At 34.0% G+C, this 21607-nt stretch overlaps 2 protein-coding genes across 2 annotated transcripts in view; one reads left to right on the plus strand and one right to left on the minus strand.

Annotated features, from left to right (window-relative positions):
* Nucleotides 1-173: 173 nt before the first annotated feature.
* Ndf (Nucleosome-destabilizing factor) overlaps nucleotides 174-21607 on the plus strand; it is a 36878-nt gene continuing 15444 nt past the window's right edge. Inside the window, exons 1-7 of the mRNA XM_029314275.2 lie at nucleotides 174-310; nucleotides 398-434; nucleotides 1723-1811; nucleotides 1898-2024; nucleotides 2219-2323; nucleotides 2419-2610; nucleotides 4999-5172. Coding sequence (XP_029170108.1) covers nucleotides 276-310; nucleotides 398-434; nucleotides 1723-1811; nucleotides 1898-2024; nucleotides 2219-2323; nucleotides 2419-2610; nucleotides 4999-5172 — 759 coding nt within the window. The 5' untranslated portion in view covers nucleotides 174-275. The remainder of the gene's footprint in view (nucleotides 311-397; nucleotides 435-1722; nucleotides 1812-1897; nucleotides 2025-2218; nucleotides 2324-2418; nucleotides 2611-4998; nucleotides 5173-21607) is intronic.
* LOC114939840 (uncharacterized) lies at nucleotides 11485-16767 on the minus strand. Its single transcript, XM_029314272.2, is given in 5 exon segments — nucleotides 11485-13182; nucleotides 13184-13342; nucleotides 13668-13950; nucleotides 14236-16085; nucleotides 16710-16767. Coding segments are annotated over 4 exon segments (2787 nt in total). The 5' UTR covers nucleotides 16077-16085; nucleotides 16710-16767; the 3' UTR covers nucleotides 11485-12678.

Genomic DNA, 21607 nt, shown 5'->3' on the forward strand with positions numbered 1-21607 from the left:
TCTCAACATAATCTTTTCTTCTCGCAAATAATTAATGAATTTAATCTTTACATTTTGCATGTGGAAATATCTTCAACGTTGTCGAGGTCCGCGAGATCTGTCACTCGCTTGACTAGCTGTCAAACGCGGACGGCGATAGTGGGAGGGAGGAAGGACTCGGTTCACGTCGTCGCACAGAAACGACGCTCCGCTCATCAGTCAGTTGCTCCAGTCAGTCGTTCGCTGATCGTTACGGGGAGCAGGTGGACAGATCCTCGCAAGATCCTTGCACCGCGATGTCGGAAGTATTCAAATTGGGTGATTTGGTTTGGTGTGTATTAAGTGTGCGCATACCGCGATCGTGTACCCCCTAGTGTAGACGTACTAATCTTTCCACGTTTCTCTTTCTGGCTTTCAGGGCGAAAATGAAGGGATTCTCGCCGTGGCCCGGCCGGGTAAGTCACAACTCCCCTCCCTCCTTCGCTTCCTTAGTCGGTGACTATCGTAACGCGGGCTCTCTCATTTGCGCTCCTCCCTTAATACGGTCTGCGCGCGCGCTCGTATTTGGCGGGTTTTCGCTCTCCCACGAGTTATTCCACGACGATGATGTTCCCCGAATGTCTGCCGGCCGTCGACGCCACCAGCTCCGACCCGCATCGCATCGCGACGTATCACGCGTCGCTATCTCCCGCCACACCCGACCTTCGAATTCAAATTGGCGCGCAAGCCGTGAAAATATAACCTAAATCTCGTATCGCGTCTTCCTTTTTTTTTTTTTTTCACCTTCTCAGACGAAAGCGATAGCAAATTTTGTCATTTTTTTTTTTTCGTCATGGCGAAGAATTTCGGAAAGCTATCGAGAGATATCCGCTGTCGAGATTTCGGAATTTTGTCCCGCGTAATCTGTCTCTTTTTCCTTGCTTTTTCTTTTTTTTTTATTGGTAGTAATGCGCGTGACATTGAACACGACATGTTTGAATGGATCCGATTACGTCTGTTCAGCTTGATGCAGTCGCGTTTTCTATACATTTACGATGAAATAAGTGCATTTTTCGGAAAAAGAGAGAAAAAATATTGAGAAACGTAATTGGGATCTTGTAAGTTTTACGCGGTAATTATATCATTTCACAAAACAGGCTGTAGTAAGATCAAGAGTGATCTAGAAAACTATTGTCGAGATAACTATAACTATCTTAATGTTAATAATTTCCATTTAAAATAATCTCTCTATATTATTTTAATTTATAATTCTAAAAACTTAATTTTTTTAATACAGCGTTTATAAATAGATAATTGATTTATGGATGAATAATTGTCATTCGACAAGAGCATTATTTAATCAATTTTTTTAGTAATGTTTTCATATATTTCTCAGCAGTACTTTTAATATCTTTTTATCAATTTCATATCATGAGAACACATGTATGGATATTAAAAGTTTCAATTAATGATCACTTTGTAAAAGAGGGATAACTATGATATCAAAGTATTTTATTAGAATTAATTTTCAAATATAATTGTAATACATATCTATCTTTTAAAATATTATATATATGTATATATATATATATATATATATAATATTTTTAAAAAATATAAAGAAATATATATATATATATATAATATTGCGTTTAAATGGATTGTAAATAAAAATTAAATGCATAGCATATATTTAAAAAACATGATATGATTATGCTTTTTAATGTGTTAGGCTATATATTAATTTTATAATGGCATGTAAAGGTGTCAGTTCCTTCAAAGGACTTAAAGAAGCCTGCAAACACTAAAAAGGGACCAGTACAGTGTATTTTCTTCTTTGGAACAAACAATTAGTAAGTTCTATCTACAAAAATTGTTTACGTGTTACATATTCATAAAATGTTGCAATATTTCATATTCCTTAATGTCTTTTTTGCAGTGCGTGGATAGAAGAATCCCACATTAAACCGTACCAAGAGTATAAAGATACTTTAGTGAAATCTAGCAAGTCTGGAGCATTCAAAGATGCAGTGGAAGCTATAGAAGATTTTATCGCCAAAGGGGAAGTGAGTTGAAAATTTTTATATATTTTATTTGATAATTTAATTTATAACTACATATAATAATTGGATTGTAATATTAATTACATAATTGCTAATAAAAGTAACTATATGTTACTATTAATATTTTAGTACTACTAAAAAATAAAATATGTAATTAAGCTCGCATAATAAAAATGATATCTATTGATGTGTATTAGGTATTTGAAGATGGTTTGGATCCAGATTCTCTCTTCGACAGACTTAAAGAAGAGACTGTAACCGAGAAGAAGACGCCCGTCGTCAAAACGCCAAAACCTCGCAAGGTTGGTAACAAATATGTCTCGCATTTTGTCACAATTGCTAAAAATGTTAATTACATTTTGTATTAATATATGTACGCAAACAACTGCTGCTACAGGAAACTACAAAAACCACTAAGCGGCTAAGCGACAGTGGTACAGGTGATCGTCGACCTGCTAAAAAGCAGCGTAGGGAATCAAGTACCAGCAATAGCAACAGAGTCGGCAGTGTCAGTCCTACATTGAATCATTCTACTCCAGCTAGAAAAACGGGCTCGCTTCTAAACAGACCGGCAAATGTCACCAGACCTGTAAGTAATTAATATCTTTCTTATTGCTGATAGAAAAAAATTTATGCATTGTATTGTTAGTATTTTACACAAGTAAATTTTGGAACATATACTTTAATAACGTAAATTATTAAATGACAAACTTGATCTTGATATGATGCACGAGTGCATAATACATTTTGTAGAGTTGATATATTGTTAAATAATTGTAGAAGATACATTGTTTTTAAATCTGGTTTTTAAATATCTATATTTACATTTCGCATTTAGCGTTAAATATAATTGTTAGTAAAGATTTTTAAATTTTTTTTTAAATTCATTATTTTCATTCTTTTTATTTAGTATGAATAATTATTCATGAATCCTTATGTAGGATGTTATCATAGTCTGAGAATCGGTATACGTGCGCGGAATGTTCTGTATATATAAAAGTGCTGTATCTCAGTGCCGTACTTAGCTACATAGTGATCCCGCTTCTATCATTCCATGTACATAATTTTATATTTTAGTTTTAGTAAAATATTGAAAAGTATTTCATTATATGAAATATATTTGATTATATAGTTTATAAATTTTTTAATTTATTTGACTTTTGATAAATAATATTTAATATTTAATATAAAATATTTAATCATATATCTTTAGGTAATAGTATCAACTTGGGAAAAATATTGGGGGGGTTGGGGGGGGGGGAGACAAGCATTTTAAATGACTTTTTTTTAATAGCCTTTGGGCTGGTTCTACAATAGATAATTTAAGCCCTAAGTCTTAAGAAGACTGTGATTAGTCAATTTCTTAAAGCTTAGGGTTTAAATCACCTATTGTGGACCGGTCTTAGCGAGAAATAGGGGATGGAAGTATGTAGAAAGTCAAAATGATGTCAATATAACGTCAAATTGACATTATTTTGACATAAAATTATTGGGGAAGCGTCGTCCCTTCTCTCTTGAACGAGGAAAAATAATATTTGAAAAACACTTATTATGCTTGGGTATTCATCATGTTGCGATTTCAGACAGACAGTCACGCATTAAAACCAGATTGTTTATGTACAATTGATTACGAAATGTAATTTACTGCGATGTGCGATGTATTTCCTTCATCACATCCCAAGGAGGATAGAAGAGTGTCAAAATGATGTCAATATGATTGTGTGTCTGAAATCGCAACATGATGAGTACCCAAGCATAATGAAAGTTTTTCATCAAACATTTTTCCTCGTTCAAAAGAGAAGGTGCGCCGCCCTCCCAATAATTTTATTGGATGGGGGAGGGAGGGGGCAAAAAATGTTCTGCCCCCCTAAAGTCGACACCACTGTCATTTGACATACCAGACACTAATTAACGACTTTCCAATTTAGAAATTTTTATCTCCAGTCGTTCAATAATTTTTTAAAATGTAGATTCAGAAATATTAATTTGCAATGTTATATATGTGATATGTATATATATCTATATGTATGTGTGTGTGTGTAGACATATATGTATGTGTATATGTACACATCATATATGTCTACACACACACACATACATATAGATATATTGTATATATTTATACACACAACTTATACAATTTAATGATTATATTTATTATTACATTTATTAAAAATTATGCTATTTATTTAAATATAGATACATATATATGACATAAAAAATCTGCTTAGCATTTCAAAAAAAATATATTCGATCTATACATTTTAAAATTCCAATAAAAAATTATTTATCTATTATTCATAGTTCAGTAATTCATTAATAATCACTCATTGTCTGTTATTCATCATTCACTCATATAATCACTTATGATTAAATAGAAAATGGAATTTCATTAAAAACTCTTTAAAAGAAGTATGTCTTTTTTCTAATTATACATTTTTTAAAGGTATTTATTGAAATATTTTATTAAAAATTATTGTGCATAAGATTAGTCATAATTTTCTAATTTTTAGTGTAAACATCTTGATAATCAAGAATTCAAATTCTGTTACATTAGATTCTGTTAGATTTTCATTATAATTAAAGCAGACTTTTTTTCTTTTTTATTTTTATTAGAATTTAATTAACCAGAAAATTGTTTATTTTTCTCATTGATAACTAAAGTAACAGTATTTTTAATTTGAAATTAGATATTTGAAATAATCGGATGTTGCTGAAAAAATATATATTTATATACGCAATATTTATTATGAATATAATTAAATTCGAAAATTCTTTATTATATTTATAAATATTAATTACTTTAAATATTTTAAGTAGCAAAAATTTATGCCAATTAAATCGTTTATGTATTAAGAAGAAATATTTGTCAAAGAAACATTTTATTTTTACATGTATCTACTATTTTTCAGAAAATATTTTAAAAATAATTTGTATAGGTACCCTTCCTGTAACATTCCTTTATCTTTTTCCACAGGTCACGCCGCCCTTAGATCTCGAAACGATGTCAAAAACTCTTAAGGAAAAGAACATTCTTCCATCCAATCTGAAATTTGGTTTTCTCGGACTCGGCATCATGGGTAGCGGTATTGTGAAAAATTTGATCAACAGTGGTCACAGCGTGATCGTATGGAATCGAACGCAGGAAAAGGTATGTATTAATATATTTTTTTTTCTACTATACAGCGTGCATAGAAAATTTTTATCGATGCGTTATAATGGAAATACGCATATTGCGCCATGCGCATTGAGTTACAATTAAAATAGCATTTATTAAATAATGAAAGAATATTTAGAAATTATATATTTATATATTATTATTTAATGAACAACATGATTTATGACGCGCGTGGATTTCATATATATATATATATTCATTACCATGATTTTTTATTAAGTATGTTTTTCTTGCATTAACAATTGCATTTATATATAAATGCATATATTTTTTATACATTAACTTACTTAAAAATCGCTTAAAAATTTATACTATTTAAATGAAAAACATTGAAAAAAGGAAATATTGAAGATAATCAAGAGTATCATTTATTAACTTAAGCAGTTGAACAGTCATTATTTTGATCGAAAGAAATAACTCAGAATTATTTTTGCAAAAATAAACAGTCACTCATTAGAAGTGGCTTTAGGTTTTTTTACATCGTTCAGTCGCAGTTTTAAAATGATTTAATCGTTCGATCTCTTTTCATTTTTTCAATATGGATAATGCTCGAATAACGAACAGTATTTGTCTTGATATAAATTGATGCTGCTCCATTGCTTATTCTGAAACATGCAAGTTTAGGAAATAAGAAATGATAATTTATGTCATTGTACTTATTTATTGTTCACATTTCTATATATGGTATCTTGGAGTAAAAAATAGAATACTGCCGAGGAAAAACTCGACAAGATATTCAAATGTTAAATTTCGGAAGGTAATTCTTTTGTGATAAACTATATTTAAAATATTTTGAAACGATATTCTTATGGAGATAATCATAAGAATTGCTTGGTCTTTTTAATGATAAAAATTGAACTTAACCCTAAAAAATAGAAAAACAGCGCTTCAGCTGTAAAAAGAATTTTTAAAACAATTATATATTTATACCTATATTTAATAATTATATTTGCATCTCTTCTTTGGTATCCAATTTTCAAAATTTGGATTGTAATACAAGCAATTACTTATATACAGTATGTAGATACATAACTTGATTGATATATACAAATTCAATGATTGGCAAACATTATTTAATGACAAATTTACTATACACATTCACCTTGATTTTATGCATAATTAATTCTCTTTGATATTTTTAAATGTGATAATTATAAAACTTATATATATTCGAAATAATTATTATTTTTATAATAATTTTGAGGGCATTTTGCTATCATATCAATTAATTGTACTAAAAAGACATTGAAATTTATTGGATAATTCTCCTCTCTCTCTCTCTCTCTCTCTCTCTCTCTCTCTCAAGTTCCATATATTCTATACATACATTCTATAACATACATTCTAATACATTGATAATTCAAATAATCCTTTGAAAGAGTTTACAAATCAGCGGCATTTAAGAAACATATTGAATAAAATATTGAAGTTGCATAGGATAAACAAGTAATCGATATATTCAGGACATTTTGAATATTAAAAAAGTAAATTTTTTTATCACTAAAAACGATATTTCTACATAATATTATATATAAATTTTTGCTACAAAATTATTTCTTACAATGTTAACAGATAGAATAAATTTTATAATATTTAATCTTTCTTTTTATAATATTTAATCTTTTATATTTTAATCTTTATTTCTATAATTTGTTACATATACATACAGACAATAGCGTAAATAATTTTTAATTCAATAGTATATACAATTTTTGCCTCTTAAGATGTTCTTTAAAAATAACAAAAAGCATCTCTTCTATGTTTTATTTGCAAAATTAGAAATGAATATAAAAAATTATATTAATTATATTAATTTCATAATTTATATAAATATTTGGTCAGTTACGCGGAATATATTTTATAAAATAAAAAGAGAAAACTAGATTTAATTTTACTAAAATTTTATATATTTTTAATTTTTTCTTAGGTCTCTAATGTCACAAATTTTTAAATACTGAAAGATTATTCACACTTAATTACGCCAGTGTCGATATAATAATATATTGGAACAAAAAGTCGTTCCTTGACAGCAACTTTGCTCGATTCAGATTATTTCGATTTATATAAATTATATAAATCGAATTATATAAATCAATTTATATAAATCGAAATAATCTGAATCGAGCAAAGTTGCTTTCAAGGAACGACTTTTTGTTCCAATATATTATTATATCGACACTGGCGTAATTAAGTGTGAATAATCTTTCAGTATTTAAAAATTTGTGACATTAGAGACCTAAGAAAGAATTAAAAATATATAAAATTTTAGTAAAATTAAATCTAGCTTTCTCTTTTTATTTTATAAAATATATTCCGCGTAACTGACCAAATATTTATATAAATTATGAAATTAATATAATTAATATAATTTTTTATATTCATTTCTAATTTTGCAAATAAAACAAAAAAGAGATGCTTTTTGTTATTTTTAAGGAACATCTTAAGAGGCAAAAATTTTATAATTTTTTATAATTAATTTACATGCGTTGCATGCGCGCCATCCTTTCGTTAAGGCTTCACGGTTTATACGATATATAAAAAATATACATGCTGGAAGCATAAGTACAAGTTCCGATATATGAAGGAACAAAGAAAGATATTTTTGCCTAAGATTCGATGTGCCATAACACGAATAGTTAATTTAAACTATTTTCTAAGCGTAGTAGATTTTAGATTTCTTATTTTTCGTTTACTTCTAAAAACGTTTACCTTGGTTATATAATACAATAATGCAGATTGTTTTAACTATACAAGTTGAAATAACGGAAAACCGCATCAGTCGGATTTTATTTTCTCGTATATTTTTTCTATATAATCAGAAATAAAGGTGGCATAAAAGGATTTACTGATATTGATCGGTTCACAGTTATATATTTTAATCAAAAGATTATTCAAAATAAATACAACGGTATTGAGTAGTGAACATTTAGAAACAAATTTCCTTTTAGTAACGAAATTTAGCAAGTTTTAATTATCACACAAGTTGACAATTATTACACTAATGTAAAACGTTCGATGTCAATTAAATTTCTGCACGATAGCCATTCATTTGTTAATAAAATAAATACCATCAACTTTTATTTGGCAAAAAAGTGGACGTAAATATGATATGTATATGATGACCTCTTTGAATTGAAATTGTGTAATGAGTATCCTCCTTGGAATGTGTATATACAGCTGATCGATAGGTTTGACAAATACAAATCAATCGTATGTAATGATATTTACATATTATCAATCTGCATTCTTATTACTTTTTTTCTTGCACTATCGAGATTTTATATCGAAAAGAAAATTCTTTATATTTTATTGTGTGTGTTTCGGTAGTTGGGTTTAATAATTGTAAACAATCCTTATGAATTATATCACCACGACGATAATTTGGAGAAAAATATGGAGATATATAATCGTAAATAGAAAGAGTAAACAGAGAGAGAGAGAGAGAGAGAGAGAGAGAGAGAGAGAGGGAGAGAGAGACTCACAATCTTGTTAAAAGTTTCGATAGAAATATATACTTAAAATTGTATTGTCAGAGAGGCCATATATAATTATGACAATTTTCATATGCAATTTAATATGCAAATGATATAAGATTTAGGAAACTTATTTCATTATCTTTAGATATCATCTGTAAAACTGACATAATTGTACCGCTTCTGACAAATTTATATTGATAATAAGACTTATTGCGCAAATGACGTAGAGTGTATTATCAATTAATTCAAGTTTTTAATAAGATTTTGAATTAAGTTTACAACAGCATGATATACGCTATATAAATAATTATTTTAATCGACTTTGGATTAATTAGAACGAAAATTATTTAAATTAGTACACGCGACGAAGTTTGTGGAATCAGATATGATTAGATTGCACTTTATATAGTGCTATCATTCCGATTTGTTGATCTATATAAAGTATATAGAATGCGTCTGAAAAGTTGGGAATCAATAGAAGGAGAGCATTTTTTGATGAAAATATAAAAATAATGTTTTCTTAGCAAAAACTTGTGTTAATACTCCTTAATTTTCAAGAATGATTAGCAGATTAATAATAAATATTCAATGTTTGTAGTAGTTAAATGTCTCTGAAATAGAATTAGCCATTTTAGAATAAGCGTTAATACATTTTTTTATTATTCATATAAATATCTATATAAATAATTAATGTTTTTTAAAGAAGACATAAGTAAAAGTTTAGTCTTGACACTTTTTAATTAAAACATTTATAAATTAACATTTAAAAATAAAATAAAATTTTTTTTAGGATGAATGAATTATATGTCCTGTTATAAAGAAAATATTATATTTGTACACAATTATTTCAATATATTACTAATTATTTTTTATATGTGTGTTTATACATATATATATATATATATATATATATATATATATATATATATATATACATATACATATATATGCACACAATTGGAATAAAAGTTTTTTTATTTAGTTATGTTGAACACTTGACAGTTAATGTCTTGTGACTTATTAATATTATTAAATAATAATTATATATGTTTGACACTGCTATAAGAATTATGAGAAACATGTCAATAATTAGATATTTGCATTATAACTAACAATTACTTGGCGATCGAAAAAGTATTAATTTCGATAACGGAAAATAAGCTTGACACAAATTTTTAATTTGTTTATGTTAAATTATATTTGTTTAAAATATCACGCTAAATTTAATTATATTAGATATATAGAAAATCATTTATTTCTTTTTTACCGATTATTATTTAAAAATGTCGCCATAGATCCAATTTCGGCATACTGAATATCTTTCATAAGTTGCATAAACATTATTTATTGAAAACTTTTTTATTGACTTTTATAGAACCCATTAAGAGATCATTTGGAAGATTAATATCTGTTTATTTTACCAAAATTTCCTTAATTTGGCCTTCTTTTCATTAAGGAAATGTTGACTCCAAGTTCATCAAGTTTGATTCTGATGACTTATTGATTCCCAGTTCTTCGGATTTAGCTTATACAGGTTTTTCTCGATATAGAACTATGCTTCCTCTGGCGTCATTACAACGCCAAGATCGGCTACATGATTTCCGCTATGGTTACGCTTCGTCTTGTATATCCCGTACACGGCCTCCCCCTCTGTCTAACGCGGAGGAAACACGATAAAACTTTATCTTTCTCTCGCGTAAACGCCGCTGATGCGATCCAAAAATAACGTCAACGTTCTCAGTTATTTTCCTTTCCATTCCTTATCCACTGATATCGTTGTCATTGTGACTCAGTCAAGTCTATGATCAAGAGCCTCATTTACACAAACGATCGGTAGGTGTCCTTTTTCAATGCGTGAAGATTTTCCGCGATTCGACGATTGATGGCATCTTAACAAGAGCGAAATTCATAAATATTTGATCTTAAGATTTCCCGAGATAGCATTCAAAACAAATGTTTTGCTGTCTCTAATATATTTTTATATTTATATTTCAGTGTTAATAAATTTAAATAATTTTTCATTAACTATTAATTAACATAAGGATGTCATTTTATATTTGAAAAGCAATATTCAATTTATTTTTGTATACATTTATCAATTATACACTTCAATATTTTTTCATAAATATATTTATTTTTTTCATCAACATCTTATAAGTTTTACAAAACTAATAGAATTAAAATTTGAAGAAGATATCAAAAAATTCAAGAAATCACATTTAAAAAAAATTTTTTTAACATTATTTTTTAAAAATATAAATTGATTTTAAAGCGTTTTTTAAAATTGCTTTGCTATCTTGTAAAAAGATTAATATATTTAAAAAAAAATTTTGACAAAAATTTTTATTCTAAATTTATTATGAAATTTGAATTATTCTATAGATGATTGACGTTATTTTTTAAATCTTTTTTTGCACGTTTTGTAAACATCACAATTTATTAAAAAGTTAAATCGGATTTAACAAATTATGCACAATCCGCTCTTGCTCTGTATCCTTCAATTGTCATTCTTATTTTTCTAACTCGGACACTGAACAATATTGCAATTATAGTCTTGGTAATTAGAATCCGCGTTAATTAAATTATTTAAAGTTAGCAACGAATAACTATTAGATTCGATATACTTTATTCTTTACTAATTAGCGCTCTTATCTTTCTATTTAGCATGCGCATTATTTAAGAAAAGTCACTGAAATTAAATTTTCAATATTTTTCAAATATCAATAAATTTTTCTGCTTGTGGGTGCAAGAGATCTTATCTCGCGAGATGGAATTTGGATGGGGATTAAGACATAGAGAAAGACGAGCCTTGGCGATAATTCGTCAAGATTTATTCAACAAAGGAACGCATTCTTGGAAAACTTTTATAAAAGCAATTTTTAACTAATTGTAAAACTGTACATATAATTTATTTCTCAGAAGCGGTGCTTTGATTCCAAAAATTCTAACAGCCAATAATTTCTTTGTTTTTCATAATTGTTTAATAATAAACGCGAATAATAAACGATTGGATATGTTTCTACAATAATTAAAAAATTAAGTACGTACGTTATACTTTCCGGTATATGTTTTCTTCTTTTCTCTCTTCAATAAGACATATATATATATGTATATACTTCTATGTCTCAAACAATTTGTAATCTATTGCGCTAAACACAAGCAATTAAAAAAAAAAGATGCGAGCAAACGCAACACTTTTCGATTACTCGCGAAGAAATCGAGATGAAGAAAGAAAAAAAAAATTTAAAAGAATAATTGTGTGATAAATCGATCTCAATTGTTTTCAGTCTTTCGCAGTAGAGAATAAAATCTGGATTTTTTTCTCGCGGGCACTGATACATAAAACTTTCATTTACGCCTATTTACAGAAGAGTTAAGAATGATTTTTTGCGAAAATCGCAATCTTAAGACTTGTGAAATTGACAATTAGGCGAAGTTTTTTTTTCTTTCTCATCGCGCTTATGAGAGGAAATTAATTTTATAATCGAGCTGTGATGAAGCACGGAATGCAATTTTGCATTTTCTTGTATCTTTATCCCTTCATCTTCTCAAATGATGTCGATCATCCAAAAAATGATGACGCACTGAAAAGCACACGTTGTTTGACGAGGCGGACAGATTACAAGGTCAATACCAAGAGAGTCCTTGGAAACTGTCCGCATTTTTTTTTGTTCTTCTAAGTTAGCACACGCACACACTTGTCGACAGTCTCGATCTCAGTAGAAGAAGAATCTTCCGTTTTCTTGGCACTGACACACGTGTTCTCGAACTATCTTCTAAGACACTCTACTCGAATCAGTCGTACAATTAAAACCGGAAGAAGCTTCAAGCATCTTTCTCGATATCGAAGACACCAATTTTCCTCACTTATCAAACAGAGCGATGATCATCCCTCCATTCCATTCTACTTTAACGATTATTCGAGAACAGTTTCTCTCTATGTTTCTGATAACTTAAACTTAATAACAGGAACCAATTCTTGGCCGCTTTAACGCGCTGCCGGCTAGAGTTTAGTCTCGCGTGGAAGATCAGGTAGACTGTTGCTAGATGCTAGAAGTCCCAGGGCTTCCGGAATCTCTTTCCGCAGATCTTTGGCCAAAATGTCGGCGTTATTGGGGCCTCTAAAAATTGGCTTGTTGCTGTTTTCGTAATGGTTGCACACGGATAACATACTGTCGTACTCATCGATACATTGCAGTATCGACGAAGTAGGTAACATCGAGGCGAGTCCTGGAGGCGGCGCTGGCGGACCGCTCTCCTCGATGTAGTTGATGTGAATGCCATCCATCACGTTTTGATTGTGTGGACTGGCCGACGATAGCTCGGTCGGCGTGTAATATTCGCTATTAACATCCTCCAGACTCGGCCCTGCCGTTAGATCATCAATCTTCGCTTTGAAATACGTATCCATGCCGTTGAGGTCATCTCTGTTAGGATCGAACATCATGGAATCGCTTTTGCCGCACGAGCCACTCCGGCAATTGTCAAAGTACAGATTCGGCAGGTTTCTCCAACACTTTCGCCAGCGTCTGCTGCTGGTACTTGTAGCTCTCTCGCAATCGCAATACCTGGTGAGCGCTGAACTTGCGGATTTTGTTCCGTTGGAAGACGTAATTCTCGCGCACCCAGTTTAGCTGGCTGGTGGAGTAATCCCTTACTCTCTTTACCTGCGAAAAAGTAAAAAAATAGACGCGATTAATATCTATTATATATATATCAATATGATATCTCGCGTTATCTTGTTCTTATCACGATGATTAATTCGCGCTCGTGACTTGGAACTCCATCGTGTTTTCTCGGTAGAGAATTGTTTAGCCAACATCGAAAAGCAAATCAAACCGATATAACAAGCTTCGTATAAAGTATTTTGTTATGTTGCAACGTGATCACGTAGATCAGATAGAATGCGAGTACAATAACAAAAAAAAGATAAAATTGTAATTGCGAAGAATATAACTCTGTCATCAAAGATAATGACATAAAATATCGTACCTGATCATAATACTGATCTCTCAGCGCGGTTAGGTGACTGGTACCGTAATCCCGTATATCGCGTATATGTTGCATTTGACCTTCGTAGCTGTCGCGAATCCATTCCACTTGCTGAACGCAGTTGTCCTTAATTCTGTGCACCTGCTGCGTGTAGTTCTCTCTCAGTCTTTCGAGTTGCTGACTCTTGTACTGTTCGATGTTGTCGAGCATCTGGTAGATCTGCTTAGCCCGTGGCGTCACCCCTACACGTCTACAGCACAAGCACCACTTGGTGCATCCACACCTGCGAGAGATAGGGAAAAAAGTTAATGAGCGAGTGTGAAAGAAATATAGAAAGTCGTTGGAATTGTTAGAGGTGAAATTATCGATCCCGCCTGACCTTCCTGTGAACTGTTTGCTCTATTCAAGTTGACGCTCTCGACGAATAGTTACTGCCACCCGAGTAAACTGTCAACGATTCTACCGATCGAGAACACTGACAATTTTATAATGTCGCAAGATACGATATATAAAAAGAATACGATGTATATGTCTAATATATACTTTACATATTGCTATTGATACTCACTTCGAGAATAAGTACCGCAAGAGTTGCACCAGCAGGGTGAGCAGAAGAAAGGCCACAGTACTGATCGCACCGACGAGGATGCTGTAGATCTTGATATTGTGCAAGGTTACCGGATCCATGTGCAACGTCACGTAGATAGTTTCATTTGCAATCGGATTCACCGCCACGCATTTGTACTTGCCTACGTCTTGCCGTAACAACATCGAGATGTAGAGAGAACCATTCTCCAAAACACGTATGCGACCGTCGTCGACGACCGGCTGGTCTGACAACCAGCTATGTACGGGCGGATGCTCGACGAAGGCGTCGGGAAAGGTTGGGTCCGGCATCCAATGGAAAACCAAGCCGCTCGGAGTGACCCAGGTCAAAGAGGGTGCGGGATTACCGTTGAATTCGCATTCCAACAACACTGAACTCAGAAGAAGATACTGTTGGGTATTGGTAGTTCGCGCCAAGATCGGCGGACTACACTTGAGGTAACGCAACGTGTGCAGGCTGTCTTCGGTATTTACAGTGCCGCTTACTTCGTGACCGCATTTAAGTCCACTCTGGAAAACCGCTCGCAGATGCGCTCTACTCTCCGCCCACTTGACAAACCAGAACATACGACAGTCGCAAGCCCACGGGTTGCCCTGTAACTGCAGCTCATTTAGTAGCGGCAGATTAGCTACGTTCGCCGGTAGGAAGGTCAGATCATTATTCCGCAAGTCGAGTCTACGCAGAGATGGAGTCTCGTTTAGAGTCAATTGACCGATTTCGCGTAATGGACTATTCCTGATTTCCAGAGTCTCCAACTCGATTAAACCCGCTAGATTCTCATTTCGAAGGTTCTCGAGTTTGGTCCCGGATAGCAAGAGAGTCCTTAATCTGCTAACAGGTCGCCAGATCTCTGCTGGCAGCGATAAGATCTCCAGATGATTCAAGCTGAGCCATCGTAGATTGACGAGGCCTTGAAACGCGATGTTTGTGAGACGTACGATTGGATTATTCTCGAGGTCGAGGTGTTCCAAGGTCGTGAGGTCGCTGAAGAGGCCACGCGGCAGCATCTCGATCGCGTTGTTAGCAAGATCGAGCACTTTTAATCGAGTCAAGCCGGAGAATAATTTAGACGGTAGCTTGGTCAATCGGTTACTGGCTAATCGTAGCTCCTGCAGTTGTTCATTCGTGAAACTGTGATCTGGCAGCGAGACCAATAGGTTACTACTGAGATCAAGTCGTACGAGCTTCTTCGCGGGCGCGAATGCCTGATAAGGTAGTACGGAGAGCAGATTCGCCGCTAGACGAATCTCCTGGAGATTATCCAGGCCTTTAAACAACAGCTGCGGCAGCGAGGTCAACCGGTTCCCGGTGAGATTCAGGTACTTAAGTTGATGCAACAGATGGAAGACGTCCGATGGCAGCTCGGACAGCCGATTATCACCTAGATCGAGTCGCTCGAGAAGCGTGGTGGTGCGAAACACACCAGATTCTATGCTTTCGATGCCACTTGACGTCCAGACCAAACTTTGTAATCCGATGGATGCCTCCAAAGCGGACACTGGAATCGCGGCTGCTCGAACATTCTTCAGCATCACGTTCGTAACGTTTCGGGATAAACCGAGACCGAGAAAACTGCGCTCCGTGCACACTAGGCTGGCGCCGTAACTGCTGTCCGTGCATTCGCAACCACCGGGACATTTTCGCGAAGACGTGGCTGCCGACGATGGCGACGACGTGATCGTGACTGATGACAGTATGTCCGAGGGTGTACCCGCGACCCGCACCACTGCTATCACTGCGACCAGAAAGATCAACCACCTCGAGCGCAGACCACTGCTTTCTCTCGTCACCCGCTTCCGCATTCCTAAGACCTGCAATGTGACGATTTTCACGGATACAGTGATTTTCCATGTCCCTGCCTAAGAGGCTTCCTCGCGTGAACCTTCTCTTCGAGAGCGAGTCTTCTATATATAATTGTGGACAGACTCTAGACTATATCTACTAATCAAAAAACTAATCAAAAAACAAGACTTTATTTAGAACTCACGATTGGATTCTACTTCGCTTATCTTTTTTTTTCCTCATCCGCTCAACATCGATTACTCGACCACGTGTTCAACATCTATAGCATACCCTTAAAAGCCCCCCCCCCCCTCTCCCCTTGAGACATTTTAAATCTTCTGTTTCTTTTTTCGTTCTACTATCTACCTACCAAGAATCACGGTCGTGTTCCCTGCAGGCTACCCCGATTATTTCCAAGGACAAAGCAAGATGGATAGTAATACAAAGAGAGCTCTTGGAGCCTAATCGTTCGCGAGAAATCCGACGGTACCCTGTTTCACGACGACGGGTGTGTCGAGGAGTCTCCTGACGTGGCCGACGACGATGATACCGATGTTCTCAGTGAGTGATGACTCGAGGATGACGATATAAATGGAGTGCCGTCGTCCCTCGATTTCGCCGTCGTGTAGCGCCGGTAACATAATTGCGCTCACCTGTACCGTACCATATCGGCACACCGGGATCAGGGGCACCGAAGATTCGCAGGGGAAAAAGAAGACCAGTCCATCAACGTGAAAACCGATAGAAAACCCCGGTGATCTCACGCACGAAGGAAGGATCTACACGCGAGAACGATTTATTATTTTCCTTCGTCTCTTATTCCCTACCCCTTCTCCTTTTTCTCCTTCTTCCCTGTCACGTCTTCTCGTGTCTCCTTCTATCCGTCTCGAGAGAACCGTCCCCGTTTGTGTTCGGCGTCGTGTGCAGCAACGCTGCAGCGCGCACCACTTGTCACGCGTGTCACATGACACGTTCGTGCATATCGCGCTCCGGCTGCATCCGCTCGTCGCGCGTCAGATGCAAAAAGCGACTGTGGAAACCGGAGCTCCGGCCTCCGGCCGTGGGGCTCTACCGAAGCAGCGGACTCTCCTCCTCGTGGCAACCGGCGGTTCAAAGCGAACCGGCAACGTCGCCGACTCCCCAGTCAGTCGGCGCCGACGCAGACCTCGTCGGCATCTCTCTGTGAAACGAGTAGGGTGGAACGAGCGAGAGCAGAGGAAGAGAGAGAGAGAGAGAGAGAGAGAAAGAGGGAGGGAGCAGCGGCGAAGCAAGGACAAAGAGAGGGTTTGGATATAGACGGCAGCCCCGCTCAGCAACGACCCTGTCGAATATGTCCTGGAGCGAGATGGGATTTTAGGATTCTTCGCGGACCATTTTATCGTTGCGAATCCAGCGAAATGCGCGTCATTGGCACGGCGACCCGAGTTTATTTCAACATTCGCTCCGGCATGTCTGATCAATTTTTGAATATCTTCTAGAGGAAGGTATTTCCGGAGGCGGGTCGGATATCTTGGCCGTAAGCTCTCGTCTTCGAACTATATCGCGATTAAAGGTCCGAAATAGGTTCCTCGGGGTCTTCCTCGGTGCCAAATTAGCTGTTAAATGGTTTCACGTCGTTTCATCCTTTGTAACCAAATTATCGCGTAGATATAATCGAAGAATTATCTTCTCGATAATGCGTTTTAGTTGATCACGCCCCTCGATTAACCATGTTCGAGCATTCTCGAATATTCCCAGATTTATATAAGAGAGAGAAGAGTAAAGCTAATGAATCTATACTCATACCTCACGGTCAAAGTTAAATAAATCTGGCAGCTTTAAACATAAGACTGGTTAAACATATACATTCACGGCCAAGGCTAAACAAATCCCGATATGTTTAGTAAAACGTATGTTGATGAGTAAACCAACTCGAAATGTATAGAATCAACAAGAATTTCTTTTTCTTCTAGCATTATAAATCGAGCCTTAATAAAAATAGAATTGGGAAATCACGAATATAACTTGAAAATTTGGGACAAAGAGAAAGAAAGAATTTTATTCTCGCCTGAATCATGAATAAGTATCTCGTAGTATAAAGAGACATATATAGCACCATAAATAGAACTTCTAGAAGTCATCCACATTTTCACACGGAACAAAGTTCTACAATATAGAATCGAGAAAGATATCGTTTCTCGCATTATAAATAGCGTTATCGATTAAAAATAGCTTTACATTCAGTAGCTATATTTTGACATATGAACGTTTTTAACTTTGCTCGATTAATTTTTGTTTTTATTTATTTATTTTTTTTTTTCCAAAAATAGGCAGTAGTTGTTATCATGGCTTCGTTCGGAGATAAATGTTGAAAGAAATTTTTTCCCAACTGTTAGCTGTGCTAACAGATCAGGCATCTTCGTGTCTGCGGTAGAACAGGGTCTTAAACTTTGATTCCCGCTAATGGAACCGGTCGTGTTAGATGATAGAATTTCACGAACACCCGAGTCGGAGGATACTCCCACGCTCGCTTTAATCAAATCTATTTCGCCACGGTGCCTCGATGTCTAGCTATCGCGGAAACCTTTCTAAGAACCGCAATCATTTCTCGAATCAATCATGCGGTAAAAGACTCGTAATGATTAAATGCGATTGCGTTGAAATTAAAATCAATATTACATAGTAGAGCCGTATTAATCACACTTGTAGAATTACTTGGAGATGCTATTCATTACAGCTTAAAATGTAGATAAAAAAATTATATGCCAAATACATAATTAACATTTCTAATTAATACATAACGCTTACTAAAAATTGTTTTGCCGTTTTACATTAGAAGTGATGATACAGCGAAATGTTACTTAATGTCAAATGTTTGATTCTGCATATTATGAACGTATAAACAGAGTTCGTCATTAGCAAAAATAATATATCTTAGTATAAATTATAAATGCTAAATATGTGCAAAGCACGACGTCTTGTTGTACTTTGCCTTATCGAATGCACAGACTATGAACGTTGTAATATAATCTCTGCTTGTAATGTGACGCAAGCAAGAAATGAAACATGTTTTCACTTTTACTTTAGCGTCGAGCTCTGGCTATGTCTTTCTCTGCTGAATTTGTTCATTTTATTTTAAATCGTGTTTTATATTTCTCATACTATGTTTTATACTGCTACGTCATATATCTATATATCTTGTATATTTACTATTTTATTTTATACTGTATTGCAGAGGAAAAAACATGAGTAGTCTATAAATAGATTCTTCGATTGCATCGTGAAAGCGTTTTGTCTATAACATATCACGCAAGCAAATTGTTTTTTCTGGACACCTTATATAGTCGTTAATACCCGTTCGCTGTCGCGTTTCGTTGATTTCTGTGTCGAATGAAAAGGGTAAATCGTGCCGTATTCGAACGATGTATAAGGGATGGAGGCGGGTTTGTCCCGCAGGTCTCTACCGTGCAATATTGATCCATGACCTAACTTTGTTCTTCACTTTTGCCAGCAACACACGGAGTCATTTAGAGTCGAAACGGAAACATCGCTCAACACTCCCAAGCTTAGACGAAGGTTTCGGGTTACCCTAAATCCGGAGTCGATTTAGAAAAGCTCTTCCGGGATCGGAGTCGATATTAAGTTTTCATCAAAAATGCAGAACACCTCTGTATATAAAAAAATACTACGTGTATTAAAAAAAAATTCTCGATTCTTTTTATTCGAACAATTCTGATAGAAATTTTTATTGCTGCAAAAAAAAACCGCTTTTTTTCATCGAAGCGATTGCAAGTTTTATTTATTCCGCGACAATAGCGGGTAATTACATAACACGTCGCTTATTTGCAAACAATCGATTTAGTGGTGGAGGTCGAATGCGGATGCACGCTTCGTTTTGCAAATCGTAAGAGTCCGTTAATTAAACGCGCAATAAAGTGGGGCGCGAGGAAAATAATTCCGCGGCCAAATCAATGAGATAAACACGATGCTTACGTTGCTTATTGCGCGAATCAGGAACAGCCATTTGTTAATAAACATTCGCCCGAGAGTCGTTATCTTTCGTGTCAGACACGCCTCGCGAATATATTCGCATATATTTGCCCTATCTACGGGTTAATAGATTCATCTTCTCTCTTATTGGACATATAACGAAGGTCAATAATCCGATAAAACTATTTATATTGAAGAATTTACGCGATTAGAGCACGCGTTATTGGAACGTCAATCGCGTTTACGCAAATCGCAGGGGGCGGAATGCGTCAAGCTTCGCTTTTTTTTTTTTTTTTTTTTTTATAGAGCTTGTAATAAATACTAACTTAAATTCAATTTTTGCAGTTTAATTATATATAGATATATAAAAATTGATGAGAGATTCAAAATTATTTTATTTCATTACTCTCTACAATTTGTTTTTATTATATTTAATTTTATTAATAAAATATTCGATAAATTTTATTTTATTTGAACAAATATATTCGATTAAATTAATATTTTCTAATTTGAGCTTAATAGATGAGGTTTATTATGTTTCTTTTCGAATTTTCCTGTAAAATATGACGCTAACAAACGCGTTTTTTTTTTAATTAGCAGTATTATAGAACAGAAATTTTCTACATCAATGTTGTAGCTTACATAATAATTTGCATGACGATATCGCATGCATTTCGAAAGTGTTATACATTTGCTCGTGACACAAGCTATCGACTCATATCATTTGCGGAAGACATTACTTCAGCTATTTAGCTGTTCAAAATGGTTTAGTCATTGTGCAACAATTGCGATTATACACTTTACCTTTGTTCGTATCAATATCAATACATTCTTTAGAGATCCGAGTCATTAATTTTGATGATTTTTAAGATGTAAAAATTATTCTCAGATGCAATCGTTTACGATTAAAAAGAGCACCTGCGCAATGTTATTTATTCATGTCGCTAATCGTTAAATTTCTCATTATTATGGTAACGTCAAAGAAATTTGATAAATGCGCGTTATCAGCCTCAAGACTTGGTATATATTAATCTTGCTTTGCATTCAAGGTCGATGTTGTTTGCAATATAACCCACACCATTTTCAAGATAAATACTTCATATGCGTATAACCATCTTCATCAAATATGTAGGCGCTCTCCTAGATTAATGAACGACGTTTATAAGAGAATTAATGAACAACCTTCGACCTATTCGTAAAAAAAGGGATGGGCCGCTTTGCGGACTTTCAATGTTGTCGATCATAGTATCACAGAAAAAACAGTATCCTTGAGAGAATGCAAATATGCCTTGATTCAAGTATATTTTATCCTTATAATAGCACCAAATATAAATAATTTTGGATAAAGGATAATTTATCCTTAAAACAAAGTGCAAAATATTCTTTGTTGAAGCTGAAATTTACTTATAAATATTGCAAGGACAAGTGACAAGTGTGCATCGGATATAAACGGTACTTTCAAATAAATATAATAATTCTTAGTTCAAATGTGACTAAGTTTGTTTTTACCATATACGATTTTTAAAACAAAAATATATCTTAAGGATAAAATATACTTTACACAAACTTATTTATTATTAAG

The sequence above is a fragment of the Nylanderia fulva genome, unplaced genomic scaffold (genome assembly GCF_048542155.1).
Source record: "Nylanderia fulva isolate GAGA-0341 unplaced genomic scaffold, ASM4854215v1 Scaffold41, whole genome shotgun sequence".
Taxonomy (NCBI): Eukaryota; Metazoa; Arthropoda; class Insecta; order Hymenoptera; family Formicidae; genus Nylanderia; species Nylanderia fulva.